Here is a 22,383-nt window from a genome sequence, read left to right as displayed (position 1 = left end):
GATACAGGATTCTTTTATTGCCTTGACATTAGGCTAATGCATGAGGAAAAACCACTTAAAATTGCTGGAAAAGGAAGACGGTTTAAAATACAATCAGCGGAGCACTTCAGTAAACCCACAGCAAACTAAAAGGATGCATTTGTTTCTTCTTGAAAATGAGTTTCTTCTAACTAACATCTTAAACAGCACAGCCCTCTCCCTTCAATAATAACTTCTTACAATTACTATCGCTATGTCATCTTTGTAAATAAGCCATTTCATTTATAATGCAAGAAGCACTTGTTGCTTCCAGCCTTTTGTAATCCAACAAGTCTGACTGCACAATTTATGAAACCTTATGAAATGTCTTATGCTACTGGGTGATCCTCTGAACCTCCCATCACTTAATGAAAAACACAAGGCAGAAAGTAAATCTGCCGGTGGTTCTGCTGACAGAGCTCCGTTCTTCTACGTTTTTATTACAGAAAGTTACAATTTCCTTGTTACAGATAATATTCACATTTCTAAGTGAACTTAAAATACAAAATGTGCTTAAATAAACTTAGTTTTTATGCATATTTTTTACACTTAAGGTAGTTCCACACTTCTTATCTGAACCCTGACTATCTATGAATTCTAACTGCAGACAAACACAATTTGACACAGATGATGAGTTTTTGAAATAATCTAATTAAAAAAAAAATCAAACGACATCTTTTACCATAATAAAGACAAGGATGCAGTAAATGCACATTAAGCTCTATATATGCTTCAATAAACGGACACATACCTAACATATCCTCCTATTCTCTATGCTGATAAGGCACTGTAATAAAGATGGTATTTGCCAACATGTGCTTGTTGACTGGTGACCCATAAGAATCATCATAAGGAATTAAATATGTGCAAATCCAAAATATGAAATATTAATATATCACTTATGGAAAGATTTCCTTTTTACTGATTTAAATGAATAAGTGAGCTCATTACTTTTATTTAAATCAACCAACCCCACTTCTATTTTCATCCTCATATGCAACATTTTATATATTATATGTCTAAGGATTTCATTAGAGTTGCAATACTGTCGATGTGGGAATCCAGCCTTAGGTCACTAAACAGGATTAATAACAACACAGAAATCTACTAATAAAAAAGTACCAAATAAAATAAAACTATACTCCCATAATTTCAAGAATGTTATGGGCCTGCTGTGTTTTTAAAAAGCAGTATCTAAGTATTGTTGTTTATCTGTCCCATATTTTTAGCACTCTGGAAAAAATTAATTACCGTTACCAAGAATTAGTTTAAAAATTTTTAGTCTAGACAGGCATCCCTTAGGAAATACAGCAAAAACCCATAAAAAATGAATCATGAGCTAGTTACTATAGTAATATTTCTTCTAGGCCAATAGCATATAATATTATTCATCATAGCAAATCCAAAGTAATGAAATGTCACACTGTTCAGCAGAGATCCTTGTTTCTATAAGATGCAGGAATCAAATACTCAGAGGTATGAGTTGGGGGTTTGATATTTATGCTCTAATCAACTACAGACTTCCCTAGATAATGCTATATTTTTATTGCACACAACAGTATGATAATCCAACAATTTTTGCTTTTCAGCTGTGCTATAGAATTTGATTTTATACCTTCCCAAGAACAGGCAGAATTGGATATAGGGACAATCAGGATTAATGTGTGAATATTATAATATTAAACTTTTAAATAAAGTGCACACTAGAGAAGACTGAGAGACAAGGGATTTAAAAAGCTAGTACATACTTAAAGCAGGAGAGCAGAGAGACACTGTTTCCAGCTTTTCCACTTGATTCCTTATCACAAATCCTCTGATGCTTCTGGATACCCTGACAGTTCTTATGCCCTACAGTGATTTTTCTCTATACGCACCTATCCGTGAAACCATGACCTTTCTTCTTAGATGGGGACCTCATCACAGCCAAACATTTTTTATTCACCTTTTCCTCTGTGAATGTTTTGCTTGCTGGTACTTATTTGGTTAGCCTTGCAAAGTTGGGACATTATTTACCTACAGCTCTAGAAGATGTAAAGGAAGACAAGGTGGTTTTGCTGGTTCACCAGGTATTTTCCACATGAGGATTGCCATTGCGCCTTTCACATTTGCTTCAGATCACACTGCAAAGCACTTCTACTCAAGTAAAGCTTTTAGAAAGCAAGCAGATAATATCCACTGGAAAAAACTACCCTGACTGATTTTGGTCCTAATCTGTACCCAAGGAGAACTTCTGATTTCCTTCTGTATTGAAAAGTGACTTTACATTCCTATGTTCTGCTAGTACTGTTAGCATTAAGCACAGGTTTTAGTCTGTTGCTTCACTTCATGAGAATGCATTCACTGAAGAAAAGTGAAACAAAGTTGGCTTGTTATTTTCCAAGAATGAGACAAACGCACAAAATTGGATAGAAAGGAAGCAGGAATCCAGCTGAGCACTGATAATGAAGCATTGTCATCATACCAAAATGCTTTTTACTTAAATTACTCATTTAAAATGCTCTGTCCTGTGAGTTATTCTGTCCATACTGAAAAGACTGGAAAAATCAGTAGTAGGTTAAGATGATGCAGAAGCATATTTTCTTCCTATCTTCTTGATTCATAATTGTGTTCAATTTAATTCCTCAATGCAGGGTAAAAACTCCCCTAAAATTTGTTCTGTTTAAACAGCTGGTCAGGAGTGGGGCTGTAACAGGAGATAACCCAGTCGCAGGGCTGTCTCCACTAAAAATCCTCGAGTGCCCATTCCCTGGTGCAGTCCTACCCAAGGACCTCCCAATGGCTGGAAAGCGATGGCAGGCTGCTTGCAGCAACAGAACAAGCACCTCAAGGAGCAAAGACACAGAAGAGCTAGTGAGTGAGAGGAAAACATTTATAATTAAAACGTTGTGCCACTACAGAACTATCATATTTAACCCTCTAAAAAAAATTTCCAGAAAAATGTCAATGACAAATTTCACTGGCACACTCTCAATTTTTGTGGCATCATCAAAAAAATCATCAGTGTTTGAAGTCCCCTCTGGCCCAATATTTCCCCTTTCAACGCAATCTGTTTCCTCTCTAGCCAGTTTCCTATCAATTCTGCTATTCTTCTATTAATCCAAATCTTCATATATACTTTCCCTGGTGGCAGTTTACGAAAGTCAAGACAGACGATATCTGCTGCATTTCCTTTCCCTGGGAAACCAGCTGTCGTCTCAGGAGATTAACAGATTAGTCTGACACAATCTTTCTTTAATACATCTATGCTTTATTTTATATCATACCTCCAAGACTTTTAATCTCTCTACCTTAAAAAAATTCTAAAATCTTGTGAATTATTGAAGTGAGAGAACCAAGTCCCTGATTGCTTAGATCATGGGGTTTTCTTTCCTTTTTTTTCTTTCTTTTATCTGTGGGTATTACAGATAGTGTCTTAGGGCACTACTGGAAGTCGCTCCCTTTCAATTATGGATATGGCAGTGAATTTATGCAGAAGAGGAGGAAGCTAAGGACAGAAGAGAAACTGAAGAAACCAGAGCAGGAACAGCAGGAGCAACTTGGCAAAGGTACAGAGATGGGATGTAGTGACATAGAAAAATATGTTAGTCTGGAAGCTGACTGACAGCTGTTTGGATGGTGATACCACTAGAAGATAAGAGAGAAGGAGATGGGAACAAAACAAGAGGCCCAAGAGGGTTCCCAGTAGGCTAACACGGGGAGCGGGAGAGGGACAAGAGGGAAGAGAGGGGGAAACCCTCATTCACAGACAACAGAGCTAAGAGGATGGGCAGTGCCTGAAACAAGAACGTGGCATCAGGGCCAGGAAGATGCCTGGCAGGACAGTTTCAGAAGCTGGCAACACCCTATGAGAGTCTTCCCAAGAGTTAATGGCCTATCCTTTTGGACCAGAAGAACCAGACTGGTTTTTTTTCTGCTGACACCTCTAAAAACTAGAGACTCCATAATGTACTCTGCACTGACAACACTGAAGTTGAGACTGTCAGATGAAATCTAATACACTTTATATAATATATACACATCGCTATTAGTCAGTTGAAAGATTGAGAGTTATGGCATTCTTGTGCCGAGATAATAGGTAATGCTGAGCTAGCTACCTGATGCTCAAAATATTTTCATAAAAGCCAATCTGAAAATCACATATATTGGTTAAATTTAAAGACTATGGGCTTTTGTTCTTCAGAAAGTATTCACATCCCTACCTATCATGAAAATAGATTCTCATCATTTTGAAGGACTAGAGAAAGAGGAAGAATAAGCTGTTATTAAATTTTTATGGCACTGTAAGTTGATTAGCTGGGAGCTAGGAAAGGTCTAGAACTAGCAAAGTGATGGTTCTTTGTTCTTATTCAAGGGACAAGAGTTTTAACCACATAAACAAGCAATTTATTTAAAACTTATTTTTCTTAATAGATAATAATTTGAGGATTTCTGCAGCTTCTCTTTCCCCAGAGTGTTAAATGGTTCTTTTCAGAGCAACAGCTGCAGCAAACCGAGTTAAAATAAAAAGCAGGCTGTACACAGATCCATACACATGCTTTGCGAGAAACAGGCAGCCTATCCAGATTTATATGTGTGCCAGTCCCCTAGGATGTCATAATTGTGTTTGTTCTTTTAATAACTTTAGGCTCCAGTGATCAGAATAAAAATTCTATGCTGAAGCTAATGCTTCATCCTTAGTTCACCTCACTACCCTGAATTATATAGTAAGCAGACTTAAATAAATGCAGGAGTCTGGCTCCCTCCTTACACCATAGACTCAGCCACGCACATAATGGGTTGCCTGATTTAATTCAGGGTCTCTCTTTTCAAATCTTACTTTGTTTTTACAAAATATTTGGCTCAGCCATTTCTTTTTATAACTGCACAGATTTTCGAGCCTGCCTTCCAGTGTTCAGTGAATTGCAGTCTCCACCGATACAAGCAACACATCAAGCTTCCTGACTTGCAAGAGCAGTTGGGTTATTTAGACAATTATGTTCTTCCTAATTATTGTATCTACACTTTACATCTACAGGCTCTTTCTATAAACGTAGCCCAAAATACTGAGTTAGTTAAGCAGCTTATTAAGTAGGCATGGCCTTTAAGTTGCTATTGTGACTACAGCATGCCAGCACTAATCTTATGATTATAAATGATTTTTTACTCCTATAACCAGACTAGAGATTACCCTACAATGAAGACAAGCATATGTATTATCAGTTTACATGAGGGGCACCGAGCCAAACAGCAGTAGGTCATAAACAGCACAGGCTAATGGCATAGCGGTGAGTAGAAAGCCAAACCCCAGTCAGCCAGTACCTTGTCCAATATGCCTTACTACATTAAGGTTAAAAGTGAGCTGAACGTGCCTAAATATACTGCCACTTTCAGTTTCTGACCACTTTAGAAAGAGTTTTTTTCATAATCTGACACTGTCTTGAGCCTCATTTCAGACTAGAGATGAACTGCTTTAGGAAGGTCAGACGATGCTTGCAGGCCTTGCTGGATTAGGCAAGACTAATTGCCTTGTTTTGTTATGCATGAAATCCATGGGTATTTTTTGCCTCCAATAACTCAAACAGTTTCACGATAGAACTCTGAACTTGGCTGTTGATAATGCTGGCGGAAGAAGAACATTGATATGGTCCCTGCACCATTTTCCTGACCATTACCCTATCTTGCCCCTTTGCTCTTCATCATTACCACTTTTACTCTCCTCCCGAGAACAATAACGACCCTTTCTTTCCATATCTCCTCTATCCTCACCCAGCTTTCTTCGGTGGCTCTGTTGGGTGCCCCTTTCCAAAAACGTCTCTTAAAATCTTTCCCTTTCTTCCTCCCCATTCTACCCGACGGGAGACACCCACCACGACGTGGCATCTAGTGTTTGGTATCAAAACCGCCTTTCTAGGACTGCCTCAAATCCCACGTCTCCTCGCTATCCCCAGTGATGTCTCTGCTCTCGCCTCAACCTCCGCCAGGACCCTGAGGGCGACGATAGGCCTTAATGGCACGGACTGGCCTCCCCCGGCACCCCCACGCACACCCCCTGCCCATGGCCCAGGAGCTCCAGGTCGCTCAGTCCTGGGCTCCCAGAGCTCGCCTGGGCTATGCTGTAGTTGTGCCTGTCTCCAGCCCCGTCTCTGGCCCCGTCTTCTGGGTGGACCTTGGACCCATGCTGTAGCCCCGTCTCCTGCTGCTCTGACTGGGTGGGCCCTGGACCCGGTCCATCCCCTGGCTGTGCCGGGGGCTGTCGATGGGCCCCATTACCATCACCAGCTCTGCTGAGACCCCGTGGGACTGTGCCCTGGTGGGGGAGGGCACAGCCCCAGCTCCCCTCACTGGCTTCCTCCCCGTTCTTTGTGAAGTTCAAACCCCTCATCTTGTTCTTCCTCACCATACGCCCCTATGCTCGGTTCTTCCTGTGCCCTACCTTTCTTCTATATCCTCCCCAGGATATACTTCCAGCTGCTTTGTTTTTTTTCAGGATTGAATTATCTTTTTATGACACCTCCTTATCCTCCCATTTTTCCCCATTCATGTCCAGTTGCCTTTAAACCCCTTCTCAAAGCCCCACATTTAATTTGTCCTTTGCGAGGCCCACCTGCTTTCCATTCTGAGGGTTGTTCTCCATGAGGCCTTTTGAGTTTAGGCTATAAAATCCAAAGGCAAGAAAGCATCTTGCCACACTTGGTCATCTCTTACATAGTCCGCCCTAACCATGGCCTGAAAATTTACATCTTTTAATTAATTGTTTATGTTCCTGGAAAAAAACCCACTGGTACCTTCTGGAATTTCTTCACCTGCAATTAATTTTCTGTGAATGTGTCACTGTACCTAAAAACAGAGAGGCTGGCATTGATCTGATCTGTCTTACTGTTAAGAAATACTTGTTCCCGGTATGAAAAGAAGTATCTCTGCTCCTGATTTCTGACTCAAGACATTTCGTAGCCCACATGCTGCTCACCAAAGGCGCATCAATCATCACACATCAGGCAGGAGTGACCTCCACAGGTAGTTACGAATTCCCACACTGAGATATCGCTACATGGTGTGAAGCGTACGGCTTGACCTGAAGATCTCTCCCACTCACAAAGTATGGCTGTCCTCCATGCATTTAGACCTACCGCTCTCATAAAATGCAGCACCTTGTGCCCTATCAGCATCATGTTGAAACTAGGCACGGTTATAGAAACGATAACTTTATATTGTTTTGTTAAAGTTAAGATTAAATGAAAGGCTAAAGGACTTATATACAATAGTTTAAAGGGATAAATGCCAACCTCATGTTTAGTAGCTGTCTTAAGAAGGGACAGGCAACTTCCCCCTTAGCCCAGATATTACTCAGCCATTAAGAAAAGGACCAATGTCACTTATTATCCCTTGTCGAAGCAGTCTCCTGGAGGAGCAACCTGAATGTTTTGCTATGCTAGGATTAGGCTTGCCTAAGCACAACTCCACGTACTCCACGTGCCACTCAGCAAGGAGCTGTGATGAAGGACAGAGCCTACACACCCCATGAACACATTCACATATATAAACATACCCTGGGCTTTAGATTAAATCGAAACAGAGGGTTGAAGGATTCTTCTAGGGACTTCACTCTTCTTCCTGCCTAGCTAATTCATTTATATTGCAAGTTTGAGCTTGATTTCTTAAACTCAGTTGAAAAGGGACTTTCTCAGAAAAAATGCCAACTAGGCAGTATGTTATCAATTGTGCCTTATTCTCTAAGGGAAATACAAAAGCCGAGTTCCTCTCGCATGTCCAGCACTTCATAAAACAATCCACTCTATAGCTTACTTGATGCCTTACTAGACATAATGCCTTATAACTCAGCTACCTTAATGAAAATAACTATATATACATACGTCCTTGTACATCTTAAAACTCAGCATGTTTCCTATGTCACAGATACAAGTATGCATACAGCACACCACATAAGCCTAATTGGAAATGGAGTGAAGATTGAGGTAAAATGACTGGATCCCATGGAAAAATTGAGGAAACTGATACTTCTCAAAGCCTTTGTATGCATTTGTGGCTTGAAACACCTCAGCTTTCTCCTAGGTGGCAAGGGATGCTGTCTCAACTTTATCAGGTGTTCTACATGGTATGGAGGAAGTACAAGAACAGATACTCCAAATATGGATGAATTCAGCATTTTTAAAATTTTATTTAATCAGTAATCAGGTAAACGTAATCTGACACCAAAAAACACATCTTGTCACACTTACTTTTGCAATACAGCATATCCAAACGAGGGAGGAAATTGTTTTAGTGTGATTTATAACAGTAATGAAGAGTTATATTCTTTTTGGTAATGACATTGTGCAACACATTTTCTGTTTGGGGAGTAAGCTTCTGAAGTATTTTAATCTGCCTCATCTACCGTTACAGACTTCAGCAAAACTGCAAAATCCTCACAAGAATTAGGACTGTATATAAATCCAGTAATAACCCACAATCATCTCTTCATTTCGGTTGTATTTATGCTGTAGATACTAGGCTTCTTCAAACTTCCACCAACCAGTGGAAATTTGCCAAATATATAACCCAGTGGGCCATTTAAAGGGATTTTGCTGTAAATTATGACTGCTACGTTTGTGGGCAGCTTTCAGTACCAGAGACTGGAAAGGGAGAGGCAGAGTGTGAAGAGCAGGGAGCGCAGCTTTCACCCTGAGACCTTCCACGTATTTGTTCATGATCTACAGAAAATGGATGAGCTGGACACCATAAGCTCTCTGTGCACAGATGGAACGGCACTACTTAAAACCAGTCCTTGCTTTGGCAACTGGGGGAGATGTCAATCCTGGCTCTTAAGCTGGCAGAGGCTGCCTGGAGCCTTGTTTAAGCTGGTGTCTGTACAATCAAGCTATTGTGGTTTACCTAGGTAGTGCGTGGCAGCTGAGCTGCAGCAACAGACTGTGCACGCTCTTTGCCCACGAGATGAAATGCATTAGCTTTAACTTCTTGCATCCAGACTACTTGCCAGATGGATTCCTAACAAACAGCAGAACTGAACTGCTGAATTACTTTACATATGCTTGGAAAGCCTGGGAAAAAATAAACACAAAAGAAGTAACTAATGGGAACTGAGATGCGTTTTTGAGCACAACAGACTCCATCTTTATTTCAAAATATCTCTGTACATTACAATTCTATTTAAAAAAAAAGAAGTCAAAAGTCAAAGCAGTTTCCCATGCTAAGTGAAATATCAGGTCTAATTTTTTAGATAATCAAAAAGAGAGGCTGTGTTTTCACTCAGCAGATCTCATGGCCTGTTCCTATCTGAGCATACTGCTCAATAGCAACATAGAATGTGTTAAATTAAAGCTCTTATTGTGCTGCAAATCCTTCAGCTATGCCTGCAAGAAATTACCTTTGCCCTCTTCAGTATGAATCTACATTGCTGCTCCTGTACAACAGCTGCGTTATTATTATTATTATTGTTTCTTTCGGTTTGGGCTTTCAATCTTGAGGGGTACTCTGTTTTTTTCATCTTTCCTTTTTAAAAAACCAAAGCCAAATTAAGTTAACATAGCCACCAGAGGGAGCCTATGACATCTTTCTAGAGAAGAAAAAGCTATTGAAAGTGACAGAAAAATTAATGAAAATAATTATAGTTGAGAAATTGAGTTCCAAGAAGCAGCAGCTTTGCCTTAAGACCAAATTCTGTTTCAGTGTAAGGTTTTGTAAAAAGATGTAATTTATGGCATAACTAGCTCCTTTCAATATAGAAAGCATACAGAGGAAGGACAAGAATCAGACTGGGATGAGAAAAACTTTGATTAACAGTTGCCTCATCTAAAACTGCAGTAACTCTTCGGTCTCGGTGAGTAGCTAGAAGCAATTCAGATTACTCAAGAGAGCTAGCCTTTTGCAACCAGATATTAATATATAAATACACTAAGATAGTAGAATAGTATCAAATTTTCACTATCTAGACATAAACTTTTTACCAGATTTTGCAAAAGAAAACATATAGCTTGTGTCCTATGTATGAAGCCTGTGCATACACAGGTTTTATATGCATCACAGCTGCCTTGCTGGGTGGATGGATGAAAGCAGAGTTCTTCAGAAAAGACAGCAGAGCTTTCTCAGACCTCTCACCATCTTGCACAATCCCTGTCATGTCTCCTAGACAGCTGACCTTCAAAATGTCAGTAAAAATATGGAATATTAAAAATACGCTACTACAGAGTAGCATCTGTGTTTTATATGCTATTCCTTCCGTGGTTCTTCAGAAGAAATCTGCCTTAAAGCATATATTGCTTACAGGATGAAAAAGGATATAGTATGTTTGTATCTGGTTATCTCCAACAGTACATTTATTGAAATATTCATCACTTGTTCTGGTCCCTGAACTACTTCTGAATTGCTTATGCCGTTTTTGAGAAGATGCTCACCATATAAAGACTTTATATGTTGTTATTCTTAACTATCATCCTTCTAACCAAGAAATTTTGCCAGAGGGCTTTACTTCACAATGACAAGACCTTCTGTTTTAGTTTACTTAGGCTGGAACTGGGATGTTTCCTTTTCTCTTCCTACTAATAAAGGAAAATGTTGCCAAGCAAATACCAGACCGATTACTAGATGATGTATGGTACTTACCATACTCTCCTAAGACGCTTCTCTTTTATGCTAGGGGACTTCAGTTCTGGATTTTTCTTTACCATAACTGAAGTAAATATCCTACTGGAACCCATACTAGTAACACTGATCATTTGAAGGTATCTTTCTTTCACATATCTGAAATAACTCTACTCAGGCAACCTGGGTTAAAATAAGTGATAGTCTTGAGAAAGATCACAAATGTCTGTAATGGGCTCAGATATAAAAGGACTGGAAGAACAGCCATATGAGCAAGCCTAACTTCAGCATTTTGTAACCTGAGGGTTTTTGCAGTCCAATGTCCTTTCAACCTCTTCTAGCATGTCTTTAACTTTAACTGAGTATGACTTTAAGAAGGCAAACTGGTGCTTTCCTTCACGTGGCTCCATTCTGACCAACACTCTTCTGGGCAAAACGGTAGCTCCTGCCTCAGACTCAAGCCCAGTTACTCCTTCCCGTAGGTTACAAAGGGGAGGCTACACCTCTCTTCTGCAACCTGAAGCTCCAAATGCATGGGGCAGGATAACATGCAGCATAGCAATACTGAGATACTTCCACAAGCACCTAAATGCCTTTTGAGCATTTGCAAACTCTGATAATTAATTAATGCAAAAAGTAACACATTGGACACAATTAGGTATTTTAAAAATCTTGTTCTAATATTTCCTGAAATCCAAAGCTGTGAAGCCAGAGATAAAACAAGAACGGAAAATTTCAGCTAAACGGTTACAAAGTTATAGGACACTGAAAACAAGGATTCCTAATTCCTAGTGAAGCAGCTTTAGCTACAGGCATCACTACCAACTCCACCTTCCCCGACACAGCACATCCCCTCTCAACTACACAGCTGCTCATCACACCTAATATAATCACAGTTATATAACCAGCTCCAGCACAAGGCACTTGATATAAATGTTGATGTCATGGTGATTTTTAAAAACAACATTTCTATTAACATTCTGGCTCCAGCTTTCCCAGCTGGCTGACTGCAGACCATTTCCCAAGATGTTCCAGTTCCTCCCTGCAGAGCTTTCTCATGTATCTTAATAATAATTCATAACATTTCTATTGCACCTTTTATTTTGACTCCCACTGACATATTCGGCTGCGACTTTCAGAGCAGCAGTAATACTGTTGTAGCTGCAATTGCCTTCAGGATACACCAAGGCAACATTTGTAGGGAAAGGAAATATATTTTGCTAGACCAATTAAGATAATTATAAAAAATGGACCATCTTGCAGTCACACAAGGCCTTCCTCACAAAGTCTACTGTATTGTCTCTACTACAACTATGAACAAGAAAATGTCCATTTAATGGCATGCTGGCCAGAAGATTCAATTGATTGGGAATACAACCTAACAAGGTTGCAGGAGCTAAAAGTTAGCAAAGATTTTATATTTAGAACCAGGAGTAAAATCTAATCAAACTAGAAACATATTTTCAAAAGCACCTTTCCTCTCCCTCTCATCATCAGTCTTCACTGACCTCTTTCAGCTTTTGATATATATATGGATCAGTGAGTAACTATTTAAGTTTTATGCAGAAAATTAAGAGACCAAGAAATACATGTCAGAACAAAGAAAAGAATGCAGATCAATCTAATGCAAAAACAATAAAGGAGAAAATGAGATAAAATCACTTTGCAGATCTGTTCCTAGCATCCCCCCCCTCACAGTTTCAAGAACAAGTACAGCAAGCTGACATAAATCAGCCTACATCTAGTAGCATATATACAAGGCCAAAACACAGTGAGCAAACATCAGTGAATATAAAAAATGAATAAAAAGCATAAAAAGGATTTTCCTTTGACATGGATGTAAAGTGCTAGAAAGTAAAATAACAGTATGCTTAGTAGAGGAGGACTGCAAATTTCTTTCATGGCCCCAGCAGCACCTCTGCAGCCCCAAGCAGCTAACTTCTACAACCAAGAACAGTTCAACTTCCAAGATCTCATCCAAAACTGGCATCTCTGTGGAGACTGTGAAAGGTCATGAGGAAATCATGTGTGATGCAGACACCTGAGCAACCGAAAAATCCATTTTACATTTGTGAGGTCATTTAATATCTATTTAGATGGCAGCAATCTTTTGTTACTGTTGAACTAAGGTCACTGAATCAGGTGCTTAAAATATAACTGTTTCTTTATCCCTCTGTCCAGATTCAAGGTTTCAAGGCCATTGTGGCTTTTATGTAAGCAACTATGAGATGCTGCCAACAGAGCAGTCATTTTACTGCTATACAATGAAAATGTTGTCTCTACATGTTCGGAATCAGATACAGGAAGAAATGTCTCAAAATGCATATATGTCTATGAAATCAGTCATTTTGCATCTTCTTAAAACCATTCAATTCATTTCTGTGTCATATATGCTTCCCATACTTGAGAGACCTTCGATGCTGTCTGTGCAATGGAGGAGAAGTACATCTAGGACTGATTGTTAAACAACACCTAACTGTAACAGCCAGCATATTCCAATAAAAGCCAGTTCATATGACCTTCTGCATCTTTGTTTTAACCAAGCTGGGAACTCTACTGCTAAGCCATCTGTTCCTATAATGAAAGCAGCAACACAAGGACGCTGAAGAATGTGAGCTGTGCCTTAGCAGTTTGGTCCTACTTGCGCCAAGGCAGCATACGGTCATGTTGTGTGTTCATAAAGACACCAATGCAACAAACTCTTCCTAATTTCAGCTGAGGATAGTAGCCAGACTATGTTAAAAACAACTATGTCAGTCGTAATAGCAGTAACAGTGATGACAATAGTAATAACGGACCACAATTGCACTGCCATACAGAATGTCTCTATTTTTTTTTTTTCGTTTTCTAACGGTCATTCCCTTTACTTACATTGCACTACAGACCTTTAACTCTGTATTGAAAGGGTTGCTAAAGTATTTCACCTTGATCAAGTACTACATTCATTCTGGACTAAAGTTATAAGAGATATGAAAGAAAGGGGAGGAAAGGTAGATTACATGCTGCCAGAATTAAGTATTTCTTAGGCCATATTTTCGGGCTGGAATCATTCAGGCTCTTGAACATAAGCAAAAATGTCCACATACAAATCTTGTCGGATACACTTAAAAAAATCAAATAGCAGGTCTCAGATCTTCAGCTGCTTCTTTACGTCAGGAACACACCTCAGCCTTGCACCCAACTTGCCACAAGTCCGTGTGCTTTGGACATGACCTGCGCACCATATTCAGTCATTCCACAACTATATAAAGTCTGTGTAACGGAGCGTGTCTCACAGACTTCCCGTAGCCTTAACAGGACTGACAGGCAAGTGGGATAAAGAGGCTTCCTCTGATGTGTGTTGATATGTGGTATATCACAGAATAACAGAACCGCTGAGATTGGAAGGGACCTTCTGATCATCTAGTGCAATGCCTCAGCTCAAGCAGGGCCAGCTAGAGCCGGCTGCCCAGGACTATATTCAGTCAGGTTTTGAGTATCTCTACAGATGGAGATTCCACCACCTCTCTGGGCAACCAGTGCTCGGTCACCCTCCCAGTGAAACAGCGTTTTCCTGATGTTCAGAGAGAACCTCCCACGTTTCCATTTGTGCCCGTTGCCTCTTGTGCTGCCACTGGGCACCACTGAAAAGAGCCTGGCTCTGTCCTCTTTGCCCTCTCCCTTCAGGTTATCTTTATACATCAGCAAGACCTCCCCTGAGCCTTCCCTGCTCCGGGCCGAATCGTCTCAGCTCTCTCAGCCTCTCCTCCCACGAAACATGCCCCAGCCCCTCTCTCCCCCCAACGCAGCCCGGGGTGCCGTTGGCCGCCTTTGCTGTGAGGGCACATTGCTGGCTCACGGTCAGCTGGCTCTCCACCAGCACCCCAAGCTCCTTCTCTGCATTGCTGCCTTCCATCCCGTCGGCCCCAGGCTGACTAACGGGATTTGTAAGTATCTGAAAATGAACGAACTCCCCTTTAAAATGCGTGCCTGCGTAACACCAGACTTGGATATAGATGCACAAATAGCAAAAAAAGGTACTTTAGACTAGGCCAGGCGGTGGAATTTGTTACAGCTGACTATGAAGCGTTGATGAGTCAAACATGAGACTTAAAGTGGAGAGCTCAGCTTGCGCTACTGTGACTTAAAACATTCCTCTCAGACATTCACATAGGATCAGAACAGACAGCTAGTCTTCTGCTTTGAAAACATCTCCCTGGTGTAGTTTGATAAGATTCAATTCTCTCCTGTACAAGAGAAGATAAATTTCCAGTGAACGCCGTGAGGTTTTATGTCTCCTATGAAACACAACCGATCCTCTACTTTGTACATCCATCATTTCAAACACACAGATGAAACTTTCACTGAGTTATCTTGATTCCCAGGTCTGGCCAAGGAAGAAGTGAATCCTTGAAAAGGAAAATATTTTAAAGAATTTGCTACATTGTGAATATTGCTTTCAATCAAAGGCAAGCGGTAGGTAGTCTGTTGCAGTCTGGAGTGTCTTCTGGATTCTTTACTTGATATCCACATGGCTTCTGTAATTATAAATACTTCTTCCACTGTTAAGTCACTTATGACTTGAAGTCACGGGCAAAGCACACTACATCTTTCTCATCTTCTGGCTCAACTACCATATCACACTATACATGGACACAAAGAAGCTACAGAGCTTATACCTAAGGGAAAGAACACATTCCCAATGACCCGGCATGCCACATTTGTTTCAGGACCCAAAATCAAATTATCTTCCAAATCTCGAAGTGAGAAAGTTCCCCCCTCTCTCCTGCAACTGCCCCTTTATGGCCACAGCAGCTGCAATCTCTCAGTGTTCCTAGGACCGACATGCCGAAGACAAGACCTGCAACTACAACGGATGCGGGTGACAAAGGGCGTCAGAATTTCACCTCTTCTGCAGAGATCTCCGGTATCGAATATGATTGCAACCTCAAAACTTAGGAGAATGAAACAAAAGACTCATGTCACAATCTAGGTTTTTCTATAGGAATTTTCTCAATGAGAACAAGTGGAAAAAGCAGCAAGCAGAAATTTAGCTATGTTGCACTCTTGCTTAATGCACTGCAGATGAAAGGGGGAATATATAAGGTCAGTGATTGCTTTTTTGACTTTTTTTGAACAGAAAGCTCTAGTACTGGACATGTTTACAGATTAGACAGATGCACAAGGGCAAACTGAGGTTAAAAATGTGAACGCCAAAGTGCATGGTTCACATTACTTCTGCAGTTCCCTCTCAACACAAAATTCTAATGAAAATCAGTCAGATTAATTCTTTTGTTGGAAAATGAATGCAGGATTGATTATCACTGACCTCAATGCATCTTAAAGGACTGTACCTACTACAAGGACAGACTGGAAGCTACAAGTGATCAGATCCTCCTTCCAGGAGAATTAGGAGACAGTGATATAGAGAGGCTTAGTCTCCAAGAGGCACTAAAAAAAAAAAAGAATAGCTTGAGCCTTAAGTTTTGAGGACGTTTCTAAAGAAAAATGTGCTTTACTTCAGATACTTCACAATTTAAATCTTTAATATCTCATCAACTCCAGACCCTTTATACAAGGCAGTACTTTCCTGAGTCAGAAATAGAACAGAAAGAAACCAGATGTGTGAATGATAATTTATAAAACCAAAATGTTGTATAAAATGCATACAGGGCATTAAGGAAACTGAGGCAGGAGACCAGCTCCACTAATTTCTTCAGCCTACACAGACACACGCCCAAAGGATGAAACTATCATCTTCTACATGTTATAACTATTCTGTACCATTATAATTTCGAAACAGTCAGATCTTTTGCCTAAGGAGTCTTCCCAGCTGGCAATGCTAACACATCACTGAAAAATCATATATCCATTTCAAAACTGAATAGAAACACAATTTGGTAACAAATACTTCAGCTAGCTATTCCTCCAGTTTTCAAATATGAAGCCACAGCTTTCCACCATTGCAATAAACTCACCCTGCAGGTGGGATACGGGTGGGTCTCTCACCACTGTGTCCCAGTGAACCGAGGTGCACAGAGACACCTCAGCTGCTTCTGTATGACAAGTCCAACATGCAGGGGACTCGCAATGGCTCAGCTCATTTGAGGCAGACTACGGAGAGGCATTGCCTTTATTTCACACAGCAGCTTTCTGATGTGGCCATACAAGCTGTAGAAGAAGACAAAGCCAACACTATGGCTACTGATTTCAAGGGTACCTGTAGGCACAAGCACCGCCTGAAGAAGGCACGTGGCGAGGCCACGGCAGGGACCGTATCTGTGAGCAAGAGTGGTGACCACTTCAGAATGATCCTGCGCGTACAGAAGACACACTCATGTAGGCTTTGAATAAGGGAGAGGTGTTCATCCTGAATAATCAGTCTTAGGAACTGTCACCTGCTCTGGTGGAGTGGATAGAAGATCCATGCTTAAATAAATATAACTTGTTTGATTTAAGAAATTGCTGCCTCCAGCAAACGCTGGAGTGTGTATTTACATGAAGAACTGAAGAATGAGTAGGTAGAATACAATATTCCACTCCGTTCCAGAAGTACATTGCATGAAAGCCCCACAAACCCCAAGCCTGGAGCAACGTTAAGATTATTTCACTGCCTTCTGAAAAACTGCAATTTTGCTGCTAAACTTGACGTCTGGAGCAAGATTCATTAATGGTCTAACAAGAGGTGAATCCACTCGTATGGTGCATTTGTTTTCGGCAGCAAGGGATACATGACCTCACCCAGAGGCTGTGGTAGAGGTTCTCAGTTCAGAGTCAGCATCCAGAGGACAAACCCAAGAGTCAGGAGCTGGACTCAAAAGCAAGAGGACATTAAGAGCCACTACTGTTAAAAGAGCAAGACAATATAGGCACTGCCCTTGTTTAGCAGGCACCCAAGTCTGTGAGTAGTTCTGCAGACAGAGTAAGCAGAACTGAAGAGCGTGACTGAAGAGAAGACGAGTCCTCTCATGGGCTTGGCTAAGGGGGTAAGACTGTAGCTCTGATGTATAGTTCCAGTTCTTAAAATTCATCCATTTAGAAACTTTTTGTCTTAGTTCATTCAACTTGTAGCATATACAGCATTATCTATTGACAAATAACCTTCATAACATATAGGCATAGGAGAACATTTACTAACAAACTGTCAGATTTAGTATTTTCCTGGTTGTAGCTGACTCATTATGCAACTTGAACTTTGTATTTAAATACAGCGCGTGCACACAGTACGCCTCTTGGTATTTGCTTTGTTTTTTTAAATAAGTTGTTAAGTGAAAAATGTTCTGCTGTACAAACCTAAGATGTTGAACACAGCAAGCTACTGTCAGTCTTAAAACACATACTAACTTTTCTAACTGCTACATTGCATAAATAGATATTTAGAGTCTGTTTAAAAGCAGATTATTTATATAACAGTTCATAATAAACCCTGTAGCAACAGTACCATTTTCATGCAAATTTGTACTGAATGTGTTTTTAAAATATACTCCTTTTGTCTAATATTCCTATACAGAGATAAAACAGTTCAGAAAACAAAGTGCTATTTAGCTGCGTAGTTTTTAATCTACATAAATTCTGATCAACATCAATTTTGTAAATTTAATGGGCCAAATTCAGCTCTGTTATAAATCCAGAGCTGCCAGAATATTCTGTAATTAATATTTCCTGCCTTTGCAGAACACTGGGCAGATGGTCACATTTTAAAGAGATTTCAGTACAGTGGCCAGAAGTCATTCCCCACTAACGGTGCCATATGAATAAGGTGTCTTAGGTCAGGATCCAGTTTCAAAAGATGGTACAAAATCACAACTTTCATGGACTTTTACTAGAAATCTGGGGTAGACCGCCTCTGACAATGAAGTCCTTTGACTAAACTGATGGTCTCCAGTGGTTCTTTTTATGTTAATAACATTTAATCTTGGGATGCCACCTCATGTGTCAGGGCTCTGCCCCAGGCAAGGATTTTACATTAAATGGGAAAATAAATGCTTAAGAGGACAAACTCTGGAACTGAAAAGAAACATACTATCAGTTGTCCAGATAATCTGCAGTCACAACATAGCCTCCAGAGAGACCAAGGGTCTCCCCTGCTCAGTTTTATAAGTTACAGGATCACGTAAGGCAGAAAAATTTTGCTGTGTAAACGTTAGCCTACTACCACTGAAGTCCATTGAACAGAAATATGGATTTCTAAATTGGCATTAAGATTAAGGTAAAGAAAATTGAAATGTGAGCTAAATTTTATATTTTAAAATGCTTTCAATGTCTATACAGTACCTCTAGAAGTATGATCCTACAAGGACAATTTGTAAACTGAATTCCTCTACTTAGTTGTGACATTTCACTTCTGATGCAATCCAAAGCATAACTTCTGTGGTCTTCACTGAACCAGGTAACAATCAGAAAATACATAGGAGCGGCCACAGCAGCAGCCTTGTGTGACAACTGGCTGCTAAATGTAAAACTTTCAGGGACCGGAGAACAACTCACTCTCTTTGCCTGTTCACTACTGGCTTTTCCTTCAGAACTGACAGCAATTATTAGGAATTAGTGTCAAGTGACCTGGGGCTATGAGACAGATAGATATCCCATAAGAGTACAGTAAGAGAAGGCCTTCAGGTGAAAGCAACTTCAGATTTGAAGCTAACAAGTGATGACCTATTGAAGGAATAGGGATCGATGATCAAGTACAAATCCCTGTTGTACTCAGCCCTCTTGAATATACAACCATTCAATATTCATTTTCGATTTTTTTACAAGTCAGCTTTTCAAACCCCTGCTCCTATTTCTGGCTGCATAACTTTGCATTCCATATTACACACCTATAAAGAACAGGATTATTGTGTACAAGTATGTTTTTTCCTCAAGCAATACATAAAGGAGTGGGCGTTCACATATGTGTAAGGCATATGTGTGAGCATTCATCCATATTAACATTTTTGGTTTGTCAGTGGCTAGGTCTGTGTGCAAGTAATAAAAAGACAGGTTGAGACACAACAAGGAAATCTGTCCCATCTGCAAAATTGAATCAATCATGTGCTGTCAACAGAGATTTAGCTCACAAAGAGCTTGAGTCTTACAACATGTTATTGCCTTAAAGGCCATGCTGTTAAAGAAAATGATATAAATTAAGCCATTTCTCACCACAGTATTACATCCTTTATTTAAATGTCTAACAGAGGAACAAACAAACAAAAAACAGAGCTGTCCAAAAATGTTAGCATCCAGGTCTGTAACTCAATGACCACTGCTAAAACCAAGGTGGCTGGGAGCCTTTCTGCAACCAGCCTTACATGTCAGGGATACTATCTGGGGGTTTTTTCCTGACAGCTCGGGTTTTTTCCGTCCAAGCAGTGTATTGCAGTTGACACAATTTCTTTTCTCTGAAGAGCAGAGAGAACAGAAGTCTTCTGAGTTTTGCTTCTCTGCCTGCTCCGGGGATCTGAGAAAGCAGGGAGAACAGATGGGCAAAGTAGCATGTGCAAAAGTATCTCTGAACCCAGCAAGTCACTCAAGAGAAGACCTAGAAGGGACACTTCAGCTGTCACATTCCCTAAGGTATCAGATAAAATTTTTGGTGGCGGTTTTTTTGTTGTGTTTTTTTTTTTTTTTATCACAGACATTTTAATATATTAAGCCTAAAATGAGAATATCTGTGGGACTTTTGGCATTGACAGCGTTCTGTTACTCCAAGAAACCAAAAAGCTCTGTCCACTGGGTCACAATTTATGACCTTCCAGAAAAGGGCTTTGATTATGGCGTGACTCCAGAGCTGCCCAATTCTGCTAACGGAAACCATTACAGTTAGCACGGGGAGGGTACAACCAACCTCTGTTCCCACCATGGCACTTTATTTCCTGAGTCTGGGTAGCTCCTCACAAGAAAAAGGATTTACATCCTAGCAGCATTTAACACCCACAGACCCTGACAGATTTAGCAAGAGGTACAGTGATTCAGTACAAGAGGATGGATTAAAAATAGTGACGTTGTGGCTAAATTGCCTCCACTGTGTCTCTAAACACCGACAACCTCAAAGCAGCCACTAATGATACTTGAAAACTACCTGTGCAATTGCAAGTCCACAAGCAAAGGTCATGAAGCCAAGCAAAGGTCATGAAGCATCCCCTGGACATGAACGCAACAAGGCCAGGAAAAAGACAACCCAGCAAAAAAGCCTGATTGTGCAGGTAGTTACTGAACAAAACCAGTATTTCCTATTCCATGCATTACAGCCTTAAAAAGGAATGAGTCAAAAAAGCAAGGAGAGAGAGGCATGGCATAAGCTCAGCAGCATCACTGCGCCCCAGGATATCATATAATGGATACAGAAGAGCTCAAGTATACAGAGAGACTGATTCTACTTCCACTATCTGCAATCAGTATGTTTGTTCTGGGATAAAACAAACATCCATAATCAATACTGAAGGAATGCTGGCCTCTGCCTCATATACTTGAGCAACTGATCAAGAATCATTCATCCCTGTGCAAAGCTTACCCTTGTAAGTCTGCCAAGGTCAGTGTCACTTTAGGTTATCAGCTGCTGTAAGTGCTGGCTAAGTTAAAACTGCCTAGAGCAAGCTTTAAACTTACATACCCGACTTCTTTGACAAAATGTCTGTGTCTTAATTTATCTGAGTTTGCAATCCCCTGATAATGCAAGGCACATTCTTCTCCCATGTTCCTTATTCTTTGTCCTTACTTCCCTTTTTGGCTCAGATAAATCTTCCATATGTAGTAGAACGAGGCTTGATTACAGAGAACATAGTATCACTCAGTTGACATTTCCCATCATATGTCCTTCTTAAGAAATAATTCAAATTAGATTTAAATACTGGTAAGTTTTTTTCCAGAAAAGGTTTCTGTATGTGCACTTTCCCACTGTGATTAAAAAAAACCATCTTTTTTTCAACTTAACGTACAAGCAGTCATCTCCTTATAAAATATGCTGCATCACCATTATGAGCTACAGTCTAAGACCTAAAGCCCATGTAATCTGAATGCAGGTTTTCACTTTGGTCATACTCTTAGCAAGTATCCTAAAGGCAGCAGCACCTCTCTGGTCTGTCCTGTACCTTCTTCACAGTAGCTCAGGGCCTTCGTTTCACTGAAGTTTATGGACTTTAAGCTTAGTTCAGTGCCTAAGCCAATTCTAAAGCAGTTCTTAACCTCCGAAGTCACTCAACTGCTTTTTTAAGATGTAAGCATGTTTTTTCTTCCAAACCTGACAGTACCACCACTCACCTTTACTTAGAAATTCAATATTAGAAACTGGAACTGCTTGGGAGCCACAGGGGATTTTAATGACCAGTTAATTTCACAGGTAACCCTGGCAGGAACACAGAGACCATGCAACCTGCTAGGCTTTGCAGCACTCTACAAGACTAGGAGCAAAAGCTTTCAGAAATCAGTGTGATTTTCCAGACTGAATCTGGATCAGTTATCCCGCAGGAAAACCTGATTCTTCCTTTATTGTATCAGTACTACCAAGCGTTTCACCTCTGACAATAAACATAAAATAATTAGCATTCTGAAGGGAAATGGGGAAAATATTTATTCTTTGACTAGCACAAACCCAATCCAAAGACTTCTGTGTTGCTGTTTCAGTTAAATCAGTTACCTTTTCTACTTCAGCTCTTTCTAGCAACAGTTCAAGTCGCAAAGTCTCTGTCCTTAGAAATACTAAGCAAGGACCCATACTGTACAAGAAGAGCAGAGAGCCATTCTCTCAGGGAACGAGCCTATTATGAAAAGAAACTGAACAGATGCACAATATCTTGAAGAAGTCTGATTAAAAACAGAAACATGAAGGTTAAA

General features: G+C 40.2%; 1 protein-coding gene across 4 annotated transcripts in view; it reads right to left on the bottom strand.

The window, feature by feature from the left end:
- Nucleotides 1–22,383, bottom strand: part of SUSD4 (sushi domain containing 4) — a 74,108-nt gene that overhangs the window by 37,957 nt on the left and 13,768 nt on the right. The window contains exon 1 of one of the 4 annotated variants that reach the window (XM_030035035.1): nt 1,893–1,951. The exons of the other annotated variants lie outside the window; for them this stretch is intronic. Coding sequence (XP_029890895.1) covers nt 1,893–1,936 — 44 coding nt within the window. The 5' untranslated portion in view covers nt 1,937–1,951. Of the gene's footprint in view, nt 1–1,892; nt 1,952–22,383 lie in introns of those variants that run through there. 4 annotated transcript variants of the gene reach the window in all.

The sequence above is a fragment of the Aquila chrysaetos genome, chromosome 13 (genome assembly GCF_900496995.4).
Source record: "Aquila chrysaetos chrysaetos chromosome 13, bAquChr1.4, whole genome shotgun sequence".
NCBI classification, from domain to species: domain Eukaryota; kingdom Metazoa; phylum Chordata; class Aves; order Accipitriformes; family Accipitridae; genus Aquila; species Aquila chrysaetos.
This window is presented reverse-complemented; position numbering and strand designations above follow the sequence as displayed.